Raw genomic sequence first — 19,903 nt, 5'->3', positions numbered from 1 at the left:
CACACACACACACACACACACACACACACACACACACACACACACACCCCATTCCCCAATCCAGGTAGGCATTTATCTGACCAGCTGACACCCCACTTTAGTGAACTGATCTTTATATCCTTAGAACTGATGCCCTTGGGAGGAAGGAGGTGGGTGCTGTGACCTACTTTTTTACTGTATGATACTCTATGGCCCCCAAACATGGAAGTAGAAATCCATGTTTGAATAGGAATTGCGTAGGAATTGCCTCCCCCTCCCCAACCTAGAGCTTATTTCTTCTTATTATTCATATTATTATTATGGGACTGGCATGCCCTGGTCTCGGTCTAGGTAAAGGTTAGGCCACAGACATGTTACCACCACCACCCCTCAGGATCCTAATAAAATACTCCAATTCTTCGTTTGGGATCTGGTGAATGTTTAAATGCTGTTGTTGGCATAGATTGTCCAAGCAAAGCAGCAGATGATGATGCCCTATGTCTGAAGCCAGATCAGAGCCAGGGTCCCAGAAGGGAACAGCTAGCCTCTGTCTTCCCTGTTTTCATGTTAGTATCATTTGGAGTCACTGGGGATATTTAATTCAAGAAGAAGAAGAGGGAAAACTTAGTTGAGGCATGATAGCCATCTTGAAATATTGAAAAGGGCCTTATGTAGAAGAGGGGTGCCACTGGGCTCCAGAGGGCAGAAGTAGGTAAGATCAATTGGCAACATTTCTTCATAAAAAGGCAGATTTGAGTTCAATATGTGGAATGCTAGGACAGCCTCAGAAGGGGGTCAAACAGAGGCCTGATTAATGATCACTCTTCAGACAGGTCACAGAAGGAGTCATGTTTCAGGTAGAAATTGTGCAAGAATACCTCCAAAGCCTCTCTGCAACTCTTGCATTCTGTGATACAACCAGACACCAGGCCAGATATTCCTACCCGAAATTCCTGTACCATTCCCATGACCACAAGAAATCCTTGAATCTCACTCTTAGGTAGTAAGAGGAATATCTCCATCCCTGAATAGGTCCCCAGCCAATTCCTGGGGCAGAGGAGGGGATTGTGGAATTGGAGCCTATTCCAAAGTGTTTTGAGGCCTTAGGTTTGGTAGAATTAGAGATTCAAATACAAAGAATCATAATTGATCCCATATACTCTGACTTTTTCTACTCACTCATCTGTTGCCCCTGTTCATAAGGGTAGGGCTAACAGCACGTGTAGGAATGCCTGTACAGTTGACATCCTGAAGGAACCCAGGAGTTCCCTTTTTCAGCCTTATTGCCTCCACTGACTCTTCTTCACCGCCCAGAAAGAGACCCCATCTTTTTAGCTGGGCTGGATTCAAGGCTTTTGTTGGATCTGCGTCTTAGCCTAAAGGGCTAGATAATTGGATAATGGTTAGAATAAACCAAAACACTAGAATATCCTCAGTGTAACTCACCCTGTCTGCCACAAAATCAAAGGTATACTCACCCCTCAAAAGCTTTCTTGTTTGAAACTAGACATTTTCCAGGCCCTCTGGCTAATGTTGGACTAATAGCCTGTTACTATTAACATAAACACAAACTAAAACATGAAGACTGTAATCCTATGGAGCTCAGGTCCCAGGGCAAAGTTGGGTGGCTGATCCAAGGTATAAAACCAACGTTAGTCAGGGGAAAAGTACAACTATGGACTCCCAGCACGCTCCCAGACTTTCTGAGGGCCAAAGGATAGGAATCAGAGGAATGTGACCATCCCTTTAAAACCTGCAAGGATGGAGTCTCCTGCCAGAGGGGTAGGAAGCAGCAGCAGAGAGCAGAAAAGCATATTATAGAGACAGTGTGGTCATGCAGGAGTCAGAGGGGAGCCATTGGTGCACTACCAGAGAGGAGTGAGGTAGAGGAAAGGGAGGCAAAGATATGGGTGAGTGAGGAAGGCAGAGGCAGGGTTTCCAAGGAGTCCGGTAGGTCAGGGGTTTGCCCAGCCCTTCCAGTGATCCTCTATCCTTGCAAGACTAAGATAAGCCCATTCCCATTGGCCAACCAGCTCTCCAGGGTTAGTGATAGATTACAAAGAGAACACCCCAAGGAAGCACAAGGTCTGTTTCTGGGTCGGCCAACTGAGGGTAGTTTTTCATCAACTTTCCTACTTCCCTTCTCCCAGACTTGACTTTTCCTATAGCCACTGGCTCTGGATATTTCTTCTAGAAGCCATTCTGGGTAAAGAGATCCCTAATCTCAGATCAGTTTTATAAGGAGGGTGGTGAAACAGGAGGCAAAGGGATGCTGTCCCCACACTTCTGGCATTTCCTGAGGCTCCTGTCCCGATACACCTACCTGTTCATGAATGTCACCAAGCCAGTCTCCCTACCCATTACCAACCCTTCGATCCCCCAGGAAAGTTTCAGGAAACCCCAGCGTAGCAATCTCTTCAGTTGTCTCCCTAGGAAAACACAGAGGCCTCTCTTAGCAGGATGGAAAATGAAATTTCAAACACCCACCAGATCCTCCCCAACTCCCTTCCTCCCCCTTCCCCTGGCCCCCTTTGCTGCAGGTGTGACACGGAGTGCCTAACTTGGTTTTTCTCATTCATCACTATGCACTATGATTTCTAACCTTAGCCTCGTGGATGATTCCGGTTTGTTCTGTGATTTGTCCCCTTTTCCTTCTCCAGATGTCCAAATGGATTCTTCGGACAGAGATGTTTGGAGAAACTGCCTTTGCGATTGTACATGCCAGATCCTAAGCAAAGTATGTTTGAAGACACAAACAAAAGTCCCCCCCTCCTTTAGAAAGCTCCCGGGTGCAGCTCCACCCCTCCCCCTGCCTCCACGTAGGGTACTAGGACCAGGGGTGTTGGTTGTTATGATCTTTGGCTGTTTTATTTTTTGTTGGTTTTTTTGTTTGTTTCTGTTTCTGTTTTTTGCCTTGTTTTTGTTTTTTGGTTTTGTTTTTGTTTTTCATTTTTGGCCTAATTCTTGGGTTGAAAGTTCAGGGTTGCAGGTAAGGGGATAGAGTGGTAAGGCCAGGACAGGTGGTAACGTTGGCAAGGATTGGAGCTGGCATGGGCAGGAGCCGTGCAGGGCTGCTGAGATGGCCATGTCTTGCTATCCTGGTTCTCTCTTTCTGGTTTTCTTTCTTTTGTTAGGTGTCCTGTGGGATACACCGGGGACAGGTGTCAGCAGTTCGCAATGGTCAACTTCTCCAGTATGTCTCTTTCTTCTATTTCTTTTCTTCCCTGGTGACTGTCGCCCTTGTGGGAGGGAGGGGACCTTATTTAGGAAGTCAGAGGCATACTTTTATGGGGGGAGGGAAGGAAGCAGGCAGATGTCTTGGGCTCCTGTAAATGCTCAGAACCAACAGGAATTCTTTTTAAAAAGAGACTAAAACATGCCCCTCACCACCACTCTTACTGCTGTTCCTTCCTCCTAACAGTACTTCCTGTCTCAAATGGGGGATAACCTCATTCTCTTCATGGTCCCCACTGAGTTCAACCCTCACCCGCCCACTTCTGACCTCAACACTTCACCAAAATCAGGGCTCTGCCTAAATAATTTAGAGACCAACAAGTCTTGAGCAACTTCTCTAGACTGTAGGGAAGAGCCCCTCAGAGGGTTCAAGGCCAGTGGGCAAGGAGGGCTGAGTGTTTAAGGAATGCCCACTCTGGCCTGGAGAGAGCTTATGAGAAGGGAGAGCCTGAAGATTATGACCAGGACCTAGAGCAGGGTTTTCCAGTAGTCTGCAGATATTTTCACAGAAGGGACCTTAGTGGGGGTTCAGGGCAACAAATTGAAAGTCGAGGGAAATATGTCTAATGGACTAGATCAGGGGTTCTGAACCTGGGAAATAGGTTTCTGGGGACCTTGAGCTTAGATGGGAGGAAAAAGAAACATTTTATTTTCACTTACCTCCCGCTGAAATTTTGCATTTTGTTCAATTATTTAAAAAGATTATTCTGAGAAGAGGTCCATAGTTTTCCACAGATTGCCAGAGGGGCCCATCACACACACACACACACACACACACACACACACACACACACACACACACACACACACACACAGTTAAGAACCCCTGGGCTATTTGACGAATTTCTAGCAGTGTCTCTGGGGAGAAACCCAATCAGGACTTCCTTCCATCTCCTTTATCTCTCAAACGAAGAAATTTATTCTTTCCATGGTTTGCAGAAAAATCTAAGCCCAAGGTCAATTCTCTCTTCTACCACCAGGTGGAGATGGACTAAAAGCAGAAAAACTATTTGACTACTTAATAAACAGGGGAGGAAAGGGGACTTGCCATATTGCGAAATCAGGAAAGTTTATTTTCAGTATCTTCTCCTCCTCTCATAGTGCCCCTTCCCACATACTTTCTTTACTTCACCCTCCATCCCTCACCCCAGGCCTAGTGTGCCTTGGTCTCTCCTATCATGGAAGGAAAGCTTCTAATGGATTAGATATCAAAAGGGATAAATGAATCTAATGTATTACCTCTCCAAGGACTGTCCACATTTTAAGAAAGGAATCAGTACAGAGAGAATAATGTAAGGCACTGTGGGAGAGACTGAGGTACAAGGTTACCTTGACCCCAGGGCATAAGACCAGCCCTGCAGAGCTTTGTCTTCCCAGCCCCTCTAGAGTTAGGGCTGAAGGCAAATAATAGAACTATGAGGGGATGCTGAGCCACTCTGAAGAGAGACCCTGGCAGCAGCTAGGCAGGACTATCAGGGGGAAAAGAATGTCCTAGAATCTCAAACTTCTCTGAAGGTCGAATGTCAGGAATATGAAGGAATTTAGAGAAAGGAGGACTGAGGAACATATTCTCTCTCCCCTGACCTAGATGATTCAGACACATGACACAAGAAGGAAGCCATATTTTGTTTTTATTCCTCAGAAACCAGAGTCTCTCTAGCTTGGGAACTTTTTAGAACAACCATCTTCTAATCAGTTCATTAAGCAACAACCCTTAGGGTCAGGGTTAGGGTATAGGGGTCAAAGCCTCTCTGTTTCAGGACACCTCCATGTGGACTGACCCAAAAAGTAACTATTTGGTAACGATGGGATGTGAGCTTGAAGGAGGTCTCCAATGGAATGCCTTAGGGGCTTGTCCTTAGCTTAGTGTTATTTAGCATTTCTATCAATGATAGGAATAAAGCCCAAAATGACTTATCACATTTGCGGATGTTATCAATCTGGGACAGATAGAAGACTGTTAGGATCCAAAAATATCTCAGTAGGCTTGCTTGATGATGGGGCAACTCTAATAATAATGAAAATTAATAAATAAAATTTATTAATTTAATGAACAATAGTTATTAAATATATCACATTATATATGTAATATTAAATTTAATAAAGACAATATAATTTCATAGAGATAAAGTCCTCCACTTGAAAGCTGGTTTTTTGTAACTTAAGTACAAAAAGGGAAGACAAGGGTAGACTGGCCATGCTATATGAAAATGATCTTAGGGTTTTAGGGGCCTGACAATTCAGACTGAGTCTACAGTTGAAGTTGGTAACCAAAAAAAAAAGATGACGCAACCTTTGGCTGTCCTTAGAGAGACTTCACGTCCAGAATGCTGAGCTCTAAAACAAGGTGGTTATCCTGCTGTGAGCATGTGCAGGGTCCTGTGTTCAGTTCTGGTAGCACAGTTTAGGAGGTACATTGACAAGATGGAGCTTTCAGAAGAGAGCAGTTGGGATGGTAAAGGCCTTCAAGATCATGCTGTTCGAAACTCTGTTAAAGAGAGGAGAATGTTTGACAAAGAAAAGACTCAGACAGAACATGGTGGCTTTTTCAAAGACCTGATGGCCATAGATTAGACCTGGCCTGCAAGAGCAAGAGCTAGGAGCCGCTAGGGAGTGGGTAGGAAAAAAAAAGAAAAGAAAATTGGGCTAGATATTGGGAAAACCTTCCCGATGATCAAAACTGTCCAGATGTGGGGTGGGTTGTGAGTTCCCCTTCTCTAATACTGTTTAAGCAAAGGCCAAGTGAACGTCCACAGAGATGTCCAAAAAGAGATTCTCTGTCAGAGCTGGGCTGCTCTCAGTTGGACCAGTCGTCACTAGAGGGCATTTTTTTTAGGGAGCTGGTGTCACCTGAAGCTGGGTGAGGTCTTTCAGCAAGATTCTTTCAGGAAGGTTTGGCTCAGTACCCATTCTTCTTTCAATAAATACTCACTTCCAGAATAAAAACAAGCACTTAGTAACTGGAGTTTATCGTCTATGCTGCTTGTAGGAAGTAAAGAATTAATTAGTAATAGATAATTCTGTTTTACCTTTGGTGTTTTGATTTACACCTTTCAAAATGCTGTCAGTAACTCATTTGATTATCAATTACATTACTGAGTTATTGTGACCTTGCAAATGATCCCTTGGCAACTTATTTTGGGCAAGCAGTTAATTAAGGTGCCCAATGCCCATAGCCTTTCTTTTACAGCATGGTCTAGTGGATAGGAAAGCCTGGGTTCAAATTCTGATAGACACTAGTTATGTGACCTTGGGCAAGTCAGTTGACCTTTCTAAGCCTCAGTTTCCTTATCTGTAAAGTGAAAGAGTTGGACTGTTGATTTCTAAGGTCTTACCAGCTCTAAAATCCATGATTTTATGATCCTATGATTTCTCTGAGCCTTAATTTCCTCATCTGTAAAATGGAGGGATTGGACCAGGACTTTGATCCTCTGCCCTCCAAAATCCCTTCCAGCTCTAATTTTAAGAACCTGTGACCCCGGAAGTCCAGGATGAAAAGTGATGTGAGCTGCAGCTCTTTCCCACAAGGCTGAGTCAAGAATCTACCAGCCTATCTGAAATCTTCCCTCCTGACCACTGGGTCAAGCTTTGCATTCTTTCACTCCAGCTGCAGTCCATCATGTTCCCACCCGAAGAAAAGTTACCCCCCTGGATTGACTTTGCCTCTCAAAAGGCTAATCCAGAGGCATGAAAAGAAAAAAATAGGAACTGATGCTTCAAAGTGACCCCCTTACTTCTCAAGCCCCTCATGCCTTCTGGAGGAACAAATAGGAACCATTCCCATCTGCATCTCAGTCAGTTTCCTGTGCAGAGAGACTCCTATTCCCCAGCCAGTGTCCATCACACAGTTCTCTCTCAGCTTCCTGGCTCTCATGCCTTTGTCCCTGAGGGCATGAGCAAAGTGGCTCTTTGCATGTTATTTGCCATGTTCCCTAGCATTCTGGGTTGCTTTGGCCAATATGGAAATTCCCTGCTCAAAACAATTTGCATGCAACTTGCATGCCATCGTCCTGTATGATAGTTAGCAGCCAGGGAAAGGCTAAGCAGTGAACCCAGGTACATGTTTAGATTGCAGTGTGTGGTCTGAAGGTTTGGCAGTTGGATTTTTTCTTTTAATTTGGGTTTTTTTTTTTTTTGCTCTTGTTTTTACCATTAATGGCAGACATGGCTACTCTGTACAAACCAGCCCACTCTGGTTACATGAAGTGATGTCACCTGTATGACAGTTGACTAAGTCCACTGTGACATCACACTCTCACATGCACTCAGACCTCTGTTCTAGGCTACCTCTCCATCTTGGAAGAGACTTTGGGAAGCTTGGCTCTCCATCATGGCCCTTTCAGATCTGAAAGGCATCTCTGGGAATATTATAATGTAAGACATCACTCAGCCTTAGGTTACAAGTATGAATCAGTCCTTGTTCCCATGGACAACGCCTTGTCTAGAGCTCAGAGTCTCCTGGTCCCTGGGCCTTTTCTCAAGATTGAGGGTTCACCCCTCATGCTTATGTTCTAGTAGCTTTCCCAAGGGGGTCACCTATTATAACAGGGAGAAGACTGGCTAAAGAAACAAGAGACCTAAGCCCTAGTTACTCCTCTTCCACTTATTACCTAATTGACCTTGGCCAAGTTATTTAGCTTCTCTGGGTCTCAGTTACCTCCATCTGTAAAATGGGGACTGATAAACATACCTGTTTGAAAGTAAAGGGGATTATACCAGAGATGTTCCCCCAGCTCTAAAATCCTGTGAGTTTACTGATGCCCTGTGCTTCCTCCAGTCCTGTGCATTATCTACCAGTTCCTTAGTTTTGGAGTCCTTATTTTCTCTGAAGTGAACTCTCCCATTCCCTTTGATATTCAAAGAGAATGAGAGCTCTGAGGCTACTTGGAACACCCCAGTTCCCCACTGGATAAGACGAATGTATCAGGAAGGAATTTCCAGTGTCTTACACTATACTGTCCAGGGGTATGAGGGTCCTCCCTACCTCTCCCCATCCAGCTGAAGTAGCAGTCATGTGTGCAACCCAAACCATGAGGGTATCTGGATTTCTTGCTTGTGTTTAGCATTGAAAAGTTCGAGATAATGGAGTTTAGGGTAGGGGAAGGAAAGGAGGTGAGGAAGCCCCTGAGCTGCTGGACATGGAAAGCTAGTGCTGGCAAAAGAAGAGATGTCCTGACTTCCAAAGAACCATGCACACAAAAACCCCAATCTTCCCACTTCATATGGAGTAGATCCTTGCCCAGATTCCTATAAGGAGTCTTAGAAGAGCTAATTCTCTTGCTACATATCTCTCTGGTGGGATTGTGACCCCACAGGATTGTATGAGGCAGTTTTCCAGGGTAGTGATGCTTTGGGGGTGATTCCTGATTGCTCCTCGTTGGAACCCAGCTCCCAACCAAGCTTGTGTTCCTTATGACCTCATGGCCCATTCTTGAGCAGCAGGGCTGGGGAAAGCAGAAAGACCAGAAAACGACTGGTTGAGGGTTAGAGGTTTAATCCAGTCTTCAAGTAGGCCAGGAGCATTCACCCTCCTGCCTCATCCCACTAGGACTTCAGCATCTAAGATAGCCAAAACCTATCATTCATATCATTGTCAAGAGTTTCCATCAAGACTGGAAATCGTCCTTGACCTATCCAGATTACAAACCCTTCCAACCCATCTCAGAGCCTTCTCTCTGCAACATTCATATTCCTTGTTCTCAGCCCCCTAATCTATCATGAGAACACTTAGGGCCTCCCCTGCCTCCACCCCAAAATCTAGATTCAGAGCCCAATAGAAACCCTACAAAGGGGGAAATACAAGGGGCCAGAATAACTCTTATTCCTCTAAGGCTTAATTTCTTGGGGGATGTGGACCAGGACCTCTTTAGATGATAGGGTGAAGAATAGCAGATTAGCCCTTCTCTAGTAAACCCAGGGTTTGATTTGGAGGGAAATGATGTGAAATATCTCTCATCCCTTTCCATTGTACCGACCCTGCACTCCCATTGGTGGAGCTGATCCAGAAAGGAAAGAGGAGGGACCACAGAAAACATTCCTTCCCCCATCCAGAAATGGGTAGATTGTAACTGAGAGCCTTATAGGAAAGCACAGAATTGCTGTACTCAGAAAATCTGGAATAGCTGCTTTTTCCCCATATCTGTTCCTCAGTGTTCTGAATCCCCAAACCCTAGCATTCTGTTCTAGAGGGCCAGTAGAGAGACTACTGCAGCAAAACTTGACTGTGACCCCTTGCCCCTCACAAGGGTACAATGTAGCAACTGAAGGAATCTCATTTTCAGAGATCCATTGCCATTAGACACTAGCATCTTCCTTTGGAGCTGAAGGGATGGGCTGCAGGGACCAGATGCTTCCACCATTGCAGTAAGAAGCTGTTCTCAGCTCAGCTTAGCTTAATCTGTGATCTGGGTAGTGCTTTGCATTTGGATCAGGCTTTCCCTCTCTGTCTCAACTGCAGCCACAGAAATCATCAGCTCGTAGTTCCAACCTGGTTCTTCAGCAGATTTTGCCCCTGGCCAGAGGCAGGCTCTGAGAACAAAGTGAAGGACCTAGCATTTAAACCCTCACCTGACTGACAAGACAACTTGCCTTGTTCCTCTGCAGACTGGCTCTTTGTACCAGTCACTGAAGATGCCAGATTCCCTCTCCTTTGTGGAGAAGGTGTTGTATAGGCAGCTCAGCTTCTGTGGGACCAACTGGAGCCCGACCTGGGGCAGGAGCCCATGCTCAGCTTAGAATCACAGATCCTTAGAAGAGGAAAAGAGCTTAAAAGTCATATAGGCCAGCCTTATTCAGTGACTTGGGGAAGGTGAGGGAGAGAAGGGAATAAGCATTTCTATAGTACCTGCTATGTGCCAGACCCTGTGCTAAGTGCTTTACAAATATTCTCTCATTTGACCCTTACAGCAACTCTATGAGAGAAATTATCCACATTTTTACATTTGGGGAAAGTGAGGCAAACAGATTAAGTGACTTGCCCAGAGTCACACAGTAAGTGTCCGGGGCTAGATTTGAATTCAGGTCCTCCTGACTCTAGGCTCATTATGCTATCCACTGAGCCACCTAGCTGCTTCGACTTTGGCATGCTTAATTAACAGTGTGACAAGACTGACCAGAAAGCTAATGTAGTCTTAGGCTACACTGAAAGTGACATCAGGTCCAGGACCAAGGGGGGTGATAGGTAGGTGATACCTATACTATATATATATATATATATACACACACCTATACTATACTAGGGAGGGTTTTCACAGGGAAAAAAGAATAGACTTCTGCTTTGCCACAAAAGGAATAAATGAGCAGGAGCAAGGAGCCTAAGCTTCAGAAAGAAATTTAAGTTCAGGTAAAGAAAACCTCTGATGATTACAATAATCCCAAAATGGGAATGGGCTGCCTAGGGAGGTGTAGCAGAAGCACTCTCATGGGAGGTCTCCAAGCAGAATGTGGGTGAGCACTTTGTCACATATGTTGTAGAGACTCAGGTAGAACTAGGTGACCTAGGTCCCCCCCCCCACTTTGAAATTCTATAATTCTAGCCCATGAAGGAATCTTCTCTATAACCTCCCTAACAGGGCACCTCTGCAGGCTTGGAAAAGCTAAGTGATGTGGAAACATCCTGTGCTGTCAGAAACCCAACTACTGCTGCTGATTCACTGCCGCATCAAGTTGGCAAAAGCTCTTGGAGCTTGTAGAGCACAGAATCCCCCCAGAAGCCTGAACATGATTAGAGAGAGGCAGGATAGTGCTGTGAACGAAAGAGCTGGTCTCAGAGCCTGGAAGAGCTGCCTCAGACACATCTTGGCTGTGGGACCCCTAGGCAAGCTTCTTAACCTTTCAGTGTTCTAGGCAAATGCTGACCTCTGTTGGTAGAGGGAGCCGATGAAATCACCAGTGCAATCCTTATCCCTCTGATTGGGGAATGAGTCACCTTTCTTGCCACTGGTAGCTGATTCTGGATGTGGGGAGAGCAAGAAAGCTAGGTGAAGAATTCCAGGCCCTTAAGAGAGTTCCTTACAGTGTATCCTGTTTTGTTTTGGTTTTCCTCCTGAGGCTCAGATCTAGCTTGGTCCTCACCTAAAAAATGGGGATAATAATGCCTGCCTTGCTTACCTGATTGGGTCATCAAGGAAAGTGTTTTTGTCAACCTAAGAGTGACTATAAATGGACAGACTAATTAGACCTGACAATGTCAGGAAGACAATCAAGCTTTATCGATGAGGATATATTCAAGATATTTCTGTGTCCTGATTCCTTTATTTAAAACATGTGTTTTGACAAATGCAAAAAATGCCATTTCTAGCTAAAAAATAATTGATCCCATCCTTTTGAAGATGGGTCTCATCTGCCCATTTATTTGAGGACACAGAGATATGGGGAGAGGACAGCCTTGCACACGCACAAGTATGAGGGAATGCACATGACAGTGGGACAGGGACAGATGGCAGGTGCTCTTTATATTCTTGTCTCCAAAGATAAGGGAACATGGGCTTCAGCCTCAGGGAGAAGGTAAAGGAAGAAAAATTGAATCCCTGTACCTGTCCCTCTCCAGGAGCCTGCTACTGCTGAAGCATGGTTCCCCCCCTCCGCCTGATTTCCCTTCCTGAGGCAGGCATCCTCTCTGAGTCCCTTCCTGTCCCCAAGAAACACCCCTCCCAACACTCACCAACTGACTTTTCTGCCTCCTCTGCCTCCCCACCAGGTACTAACCAACATGGCTCATCTATAAAGAACCTGGCCTGCCTGCTGACTCTAACCTCTCCTCTCTTCAGCCCCCTCAGGGGCTCTTGGGGGGCAGGGGGGTCAAGGGGAGGGAGCTAAGGGGGCAGGGAGGGGATGCTACTAACTTGCTTCAACCTCACAGGCTGGCTGCCCAGTATGTCTGAAGAACCCTGACCAATGTCTGTCTCTTTCTCTTTCTCTCTCTCCCTCTCTCTTTCCCCCGCCTTCTGCCTCCCCCCACATTTCCTGGCCCTTCTCTCTTCTGAACTGTCAGAGCACCTTGGATTTGAATTAAAGGGTACGAAAACTCCATTATTGCTCAGACCCCATTCCTACTTACCCACAGTTCCTGATTTCATGTGTCTGAATTGATTTTTTTTCTTTCCAAAAGAAAAAAAAGGGGGGATGATTCCAAAAATCAGCTACCCTACCTCTTAACTGTGGGTTTGGGTGGGGGGGAGGCTAGAAGGGAAGGAAGTCCAACATCATCCTGATTAATTTTATGGAAAAGAAAGGTCCTCAACAGGGCATGTGTGTGCATGCATGTGTATGGTATGTGTGTATGTGTATACATGTACACACTCCCAAGCAATCCATGATCCCCTTTGGGGTGCTAAGGGAGAACATACTTGCCTTGGCTTTTTCCTCTTAGCATCTCCAAGACCATTATAGTGAGGACAAGAAAAGAAAAGGTACTTTCTCTTGCTCAGCTTAGGGCATCCACCCCCACCTCAGGGCCTGAGGTGTGAGGCATCAGAGGTGTATAAGGGGAGAGAGACAAAGCATTGGACCATTCCTAAGAAGAGGGCCACCCTCTCCTTCCACCGTTTACCCACCCTCTCCCTGGAGCGGGGAAGCCCTGGCATGGCTCTCTGCAGCTAGGTTGGTCTCCTACTTCAGAGAAGTCTGTACAAATGCAGACATTTTGGGAAGTGGTGTTTGGAATCCACAGAAGGTGGACATCCCCTTAAACTGGACTTCAATCTCCCTCTTTACTTCATTCTCTCTCACTTTTCCATTGCTTCTCATCCCGTGTCAGGTTACTGGCTGAATCATTCTGTCTCTCTCTTCATCCCTCTGCCCTGATTCTATGAGATCCATCTCACTCAGTCACGGCTTTTTTGCCTCTGTGTCCTGTGTGCTAGTGACTAGCAACCATGTGGCCCAGGTTTGAGATGGTGACTAACGTCTGTCTGGCAATGATCCAGGAGGATCTGGCTCAGCCCAGCACCTAGCCCCCTTCTCGCCATTCACCCCCTCCCTGCTGAGGTTAGGCCTGGATTCCTATAACCTAAGTGAATCCTTGGGTTGGACAGGACTTTGAAAAGTCATCTCATCTCATCTGACTGAAAAGTTTCCCTCCCCCAAGGGGAACCTGGTCTTGTGTCTAAGACTCACTTCACCCAACACTGCAACCATTGAAAAAGAGTCATGTTTGGGGTGGTTGAGGTTTTTTATTAGAATGGGTTCACCATAAGTAGCCGTTTTGGTCCCAGAAGAGGTTCCTGTGAACATGAAAAGGATGTCTTGGTAGCAGATTTGGGAAGACAGTCTTCCCCTGTTTCCATCCTCAAGCACACACATATGTGGAGGTGTGTGTACTTTCCTATGTCTCTGTGCATATCAGTGAATGTAGCCATATGACCACTATAAGTGTAGCCTTGCATACATTTGTATGTTACATGTGTGTATATGTAGTATGTCTGACCTTGTGTGGAGGAGCATTTCAGAAAGGATCTGCCATTGTAGGTTTACTTCTGTATGTATCTGTATGTATCAGACTTTCTGTGTGTGTTGGAATATCTCAACATATCTGTGTGCCTAGACATAGGTTTGAATGCATATTGTGGGAGTCTGTACAAATATACCACGTGGTATGCCACACAGTCTGCATCCAACAGTGAATGTCATGAGAATTTGAAGACTGAGCTTTGCTGTATTTTGTATTCATGATCTCTCCCAGAACTGGTTTTCTAGCCTGGAGCTAGTGGAGAAACATGGTAGACCGAATCTTCCCTTCTTTTCCCTCAGCCTTCAGAGGGACCAGATGGGACATTTGATCCTAAAATTCCAGGTCCAGAATCTTCCACCCCACACAGCTGGTAGCCCTGTCTTCTTTCTCGTTCTGTTTCTTCCATCTGGGAACATGTACGTACTTCACCGTGTGTGAGAGACAGTGGAAGGGTCAGATTTGAGTTCAGGTTTGAGCAGTGGTAGAGAGAAGCTTAGAATCCAAGAAACATATGGTGTCTTCCCTATCAGGGCAGGAGATAGTGGGAACTTCACCTCATCAGGGCCCTGAATTAGGTGAGAAGGCTTGGTGTTCTGAACCCCAAAGGACATGTCCTAGCTCAGTTCTCAGGGAAAGATGGCAGGCTCCATGTCCACAATATTCACTATACTAGAGAGGAAGCTCCAGCTCCCATAGCCATGGACTAGGACAGGATGGGTCATGGTATATCAGGAGCCCTTCTGTGGTCCTTGGGACTAAAGGGCTTCTATGTAGAACCCTTCCAGTCCAGCCATCCTTTAGGGATTGATGATTTCTGCTCTAGCCCCTAAGGTTCTCCTTCTCCATTCCCAACCTCCTAGAGACCCTTTCACGCTCATCCTTTCACGTAACCAGAACAAAATACAATTGTTATTTATTATCTGGGGGAGGAGGAGTTTACTAGTGGATGAACCAGATCTCTCCTCCGGACCTATAACCAAAAAAGGAAAACAGAACAGTCATGATCCCTGCTGGGAACAACTCCTAGGAGTAGAGGGTGGATCGTGGAAGGTCAAGGACCCAGGGGGTTTTGGCTGGTCTGGGTTGTGTCGCTACCTGCACTGTGATAGGGGGTCCAGATGGTGGATTTGGAAGCATCCTGGTTAGCCCATGGCTTCTTCTGAATCCATCTCTGGTCATTGTATTCATCTTCTTTTCTCGCATTCCCCTTACATCTCCTCCTCAGCTTCCTGGCTGCATCATCACCTTTACTCTCTGGACTGTTCTTCTTCCCCTTCCCCCTCCTCATAAGTCAGGGTACTGAGGTCAAAAGAGGAGACGCTGGAATGGCTGAGCTTGAGGGTTGAGGGAGAGGGGCTGTGTCAGGCTGGTGGGTGGGCTATAGCAATAGTGATGAGGTGACATAAGAGAGTTGGGGGATATTTCCAGAGAGGAGGGAGGGGCATCGACAGGAGGCTAGAAGGGATGCAAGAAAGAGCAGAATTTGATAGATGGCCCTCAGTTTGGGAGGTTTCTCTGGACATTGTCCACAGCATCTCCCCAAGGCTGACCAGGGGCTCAGAGTGTCAGCTTCCCCTTGACTCCAGAAGTCAGTAGCTAGGGTCCTGCTCTGCTCATCCCCATCCCTACCCCCCACTCCTAGTAACTGACCTCCCTCCTGCCCCCTTGCAGAAGCTGAGGAACTCTACCAGAAGAGGGTCCTGACTATCACAGGAATCTGCGTGGCTCTGCTTGTTGTCGGAATTGTCTGCGTGGTGGCCTATTGCAAAACCAAGTGAGTGAGAGCCAAGCAAACAGATGGACAGATAGACCTGAGGACCAACTGCCTTGGGGTGGTCCTTCCAGCAGAGCGACCTGCTGAGCAGAAAGAAATGGCCCCTCGAAAACTGAAGAAACACACAGACACACCCATGTGGTCTCTGCTTCAGGCAGCCAGTGCCCGGAGCAAGAGAATACTTATACATACATATATATATATACAGAGAGGGGGAGAGAGAGAGAGAGAGAGAGAGAGAGAGAGAGAGAGAGAGAGAGAGAGAGAGAGAGAGAGAGAGAGAGAAAACATGAGAATGTCATCCAGCCTTGGTAGCTAGGGACGGAGCGTAGAGATTTAAGGCCATGAGTTCCCACACGGTGCTGCAGGTCCAGCCCACAGCTGTTTCTCTGGGAAGGGTCTCTTCTTTCCCCTTTAGGTTTCCTGGGCCCCTTCTGTCCTGGGAGAAGAGAGGATAGTGACATAAAGCACAGGGCAGGAGAGGAGAAGGAGAGAAGGAGGAGGAAGGTTTTGCAGGGGAAGACCAGGGTGAAGATTAGGGTATGGACAGTTCCTGGTGCAACATGTTAGCATAGAGTCCTAGCATTGTGATAGGAAGGGGGGAGAAAGATGATTAAGACATAGCCACTACCATTAAGGACCTCATAATATAGCCAGAGAAACAAGGCACAAACACATAGAAAGATAACAAACAAGAAAAAGCATTATAAACAGTCAGAAGGGGAGGAGCCTAGATCACTGTTGACCCTAGAGTGGTCTGAGAAGTCTCCATGAAGGAGGTTGGAATTGAGATGGGCCTTGAAGGAAAATAAGAGTCAAAGAGGGGATGGTTCAGTACCAGAAAAGGTTTTAGAGTGAGAAGACACTCCCCATGTTTGAGGAATAGTAAGGTCTGTTTGGGATACAGGACCAAATTGTACACATTCTTGGATGTCAGTTGTTTGGAAACTCTATATAGTGTATACTCAAAACTGAAAATTTTAAGTAGAAGAATGATATAGGGAGAGTACTGTTTGAGGGTGATTTGTCTGGCATATAGTTTTACATTTTGATGGGGGCATAAAGGACTTGATGGTGCATGTAACGGCCTTTAGGGAATCTATTGCCCTGGACAGGAGAACATTCCTATAAGAACCCTGAATCCAGTTCTTGCTTCCACACCTTTCTGCAGGAGTCAGGTGGGAGAGGATGCCTGGAAGGAAAGGATAATAGAAATAAATCATGGGAAAGTAGCAATAGATTGTTAAAGCTAGAAGAAATTGAGGAAATTATCTAGTCTACCCTCTTTGTTTTCTAGATGGGAGAACTGAGACCCAGAGAAAGTTATAGTCCAAGGTCATATAGCTGGCTGGTGGCAGTTGGGACTAGATTCCCAACTCCCCGGTTCTCAGGCCTGGACTTTTCCCATTACACCACACTTCATGGAGAGGGAAGTAAGAAGATTCTCAGGTTCTGTGTGAAATGACTCACCCTTCTTTCTTCCCTCCAGAAAACAGAGGAAACAGATGCACAACCACCTTCGGCAGAACATGTGCCCAGCCCATCAGAATCGGAGCTTGGCCAATGGACCTAGCCACCCCCGGCTAGATCCTGAGGAGATTCAAATGGCAGATGTGAGTGGCATGTGGGCTCCTCCTCTCTGTGCCCAGGAAGGTACCATTCACAAAGGCAACAGCCTTGTATGGGACTGGCTCACTGGCATCCCCATGCCCACAAAGCAACAAAGGAGCCTGGGATATGTCAGTGATTACTCAGAGCACTTATTGACTGGGTCCTTTGTGGGCACTTGAAGTCAGCTCCCTCCTTGCACAGCTGCTAAATCCATTATTCTTCCAGAAGAACTGTGCCTTCGCTATTTAAATTATTGTTTAATATTTTTATTAATGTATTTATTAAATTACTATTTAAATTCGGTTTCTCCTGCCTGGAAAACACACACACCCACACCCACTCAAACACCCTGGCACATAGTAGGCACTTATAAAATGCTTATTGACTGACTGACTTTAATGCATTGGAGTTGTCCCTTGTGCACTCTTCACTATATCAGATCTAGATAGGTCCAGAGCAGCCAAATCAGGATCCTCTTGTTCCTGGTTCCCTCAGTTCTCATGTTACTCAGCTCACGTGTCACCCATATGCCTTTCTCTCTCTGTTCCAGTACATCTCCAAAAATGTCCCTGCCACTGACCACGTCATCCGGAGGGAAACTGAGACCACATTCTCTGGGAGCCACTCCTGTTCGCCGTCCCATCACTGCTCCACAGCCACACCCACCTCCAGCCACAGGTGGGGATACCTGCTTCACGCCCCCAAAGGACTCCCAATTTCTCCCTAATAATTCGTGATTGATTTGCCCAAGCCCTTCCTTGAAGAGGTTTCTCTTCCTAGCCCTGATTCTAGGAGGATGGGAAGCGCTTCCATAGGTTTATTCCTTGGTTGCATGTGTTTCTTATTTGTCCCAGAACATTATCCTTGAAGCCTCAATGCTCTCCTCTATGTTCTGGGCTCTGTGGCTTGGTGAACAAGACTGTGTTTTCCCTTCCTCTCCCCTTTGTGAGATTATGGACTAGAATTATATTTCATCTCAGCCTTTCTCTTCACAGATTTTTCATACACACAAACCTACACCTATACACATACCCACAAATGCACATTCTCATTCTATCTCTGTCTGTTGATCTGTGTCAGTCTCTCTGTCCCTTTCTCTCTCTCATATATGCATGCACAGTACTCATACTTTGAAAAAGGAAAGAAATTTAACAGACAACAGTATTGTTCCTTGAGTAGCTCAGTATTCAGGACTCCTAGTCATTGGCACTGTGGCCAGAAAGAAGTAGCAGGCTGGGGAGGAGGGTGAAATAAGGGCGTGGCCATATGTTGATGGGATGGAGCAGAGAAGACAACAAGAAGGGAACCAGCCATGAGAGCAGTGGTCAGTGCACATACTCTGGGAGGATGCAAAGGAGGTGGTGAGGGAGGAGATCTGCACACTCTGTTCCCATTGGCTCAGAGGTCATGCACTGGTAGAGAAGGGGACTTTTACTCAGTGTGTTTGTTGGATGTTGATGACATAATAATTTGCATGCTGAAAACCTATTGATTAAATTGACATGACAGTTGTATTCAAATGTTTGAAGACTGTCTTATGTCCTTCAAGAAGGATTATTCTCCTTGGGCCCCAGAGCACAGACTGAGGGCCAGTTAACCATAGATTTAATATAAGAAAGAACTCCCTGACGATTAGTGCCAGGTATGTACTCATCATGGGTCTTACAGAGAAAATTCTTATTCATGAATAGGAAGTGCGTTAAACTGGATTATCTATGAGGCCTTGTTTGACTCAGAGATTCTAAGATTCATGGGGGACAGTGAGTGTCAGACCAGTTTGGCTAGATTGGTGACTACGTGCGAGATAAGGTAGAAGTGATAGGTACGTTTCATCTCGGTAGGGATCTTGAATGTCATGTGGATGAGTGGTGTCAAACTCCAATAAGACGGGACCACTACACCATACAGAAGTAGCCCTACAGGCTGGTGCATATTGCCTTAGGAAACCATATATCAACATGATCTATGTTCTATTGCATTCTTATTTTATTTTGTTAAATATCTCCCAATTTCATTTTAATCTATTTGGAGCCACATTTGAGAGCGTTAGTGTTATCAGCCACATGTGACTGATGGACCACATTTTTAACACCTTTGTTGTAGGTGATAGGAAGCAACTGAAGTTTCATGATCACTTTTCAGTTGGTTAACCAAAGTATGGAATGAGATGGGGGAATTTAGTCACAGTCCTATAGAGCTGAGACAGAATGAGAAGCCCAGGTTCTAGAGGGAGAGATTGTGTTATCTATGGTAGGGAAACAATACAACACTGCCTAATTCAATTCAACAAATGTTTATGAAGCCCTTACTTTAAAACTATGCACAAGGCATTCTGCTAGGGGCTGGGGTTATGATGACAGACACAAAGCAGTGACTGCCAACAAAAATCATATGTTCCACTCGAGGGAGGATACAGAGTATATGCAGATAAATAAATAAAAGACAATTAGCGTTGTGGGGGAGAGAGGAGATTCAAGAAAGTCTTCATTTCACATAGGATGTGACAGTTAAGCTGAGCCATGAAGGAAGTGAGAGAGTAAGAGGTGAAGATACAGAAAGAGTGCTGAGTTTGGGGACAGCTAATAGGCTGGTTTGATTGGACATAGAGTGTGTGAAGGGAAATAACGTGACATGAGTCTGGAAAGGTCGGCAAAAACCACAGTGTAGAGAGATGTAGATGCCAGATGGGGGTGGGAGAAGGTAATAAGCATTTACATGGTGCCTACTATGTGCCAGGCAGGCACTCTGCTAAACACTTTTTCAGGAAAAAAAAAATCTCTCATTTGGTCATCACAAAGAACCTTGCAAAGTTCTCATTTTACAGTTGAAGCAAACCAAGGTTAAGTGAGTTTGCC

At 45.7% G+C, this 19,903-nt stretch overlaps 1 protein-coding gene across 1 annotated transcript in view; it reads left to right on the top strand.

Moving 5' to 3' along the window:
• NRG2 (neuregulin 2) overlaps positions 1-19,903 on the top strand; it is a 66,732-nt gene that overhangs the window by 41,930 nt on the left and 4,899 nt on the right. Inside the window, exons 5-8 of the mRNA XM_069104355.1 lie at positions 2,640-2,716; positions 15,335-15,437; positions 16,927-17,050; positions 17,599-17,726. Coding sequence (XP_068960456.1) covers positions 2,640-2,716; positions 15,335-15,437; positions 16,927-17,050; positions 17,599-17,726 — 432 coding nt within the window. The remainder of the gene's footprint in view (positions 1-2,639; positions 2,717-15,334; positions 15,438-16,926; positions 17,051-17,598; positions 17,727-19,903) is intronic.

The sequence above is a fragment of the Petaurus breviceps genome, unplaced genomic scaffold (assembly GCF_028583685.1).
Source record: "Petaurus breviceps papuanus isolate PSGF00001 unplaced genomic scaffold, PetGlider_PUasm1.0 685, whole genome shotgun sequence".
NCBI classification, from domain to species: Eukaryota; Metazoa; Chordata; class Mammalia; order Diprotodontia; family Petauridae; genus Petaurus; species Petaurus breviceps.
Note: the sequence above shows the minus strand (reverse complement) of the source record. Positions and strands in the feature narration are given on the sequence as shown.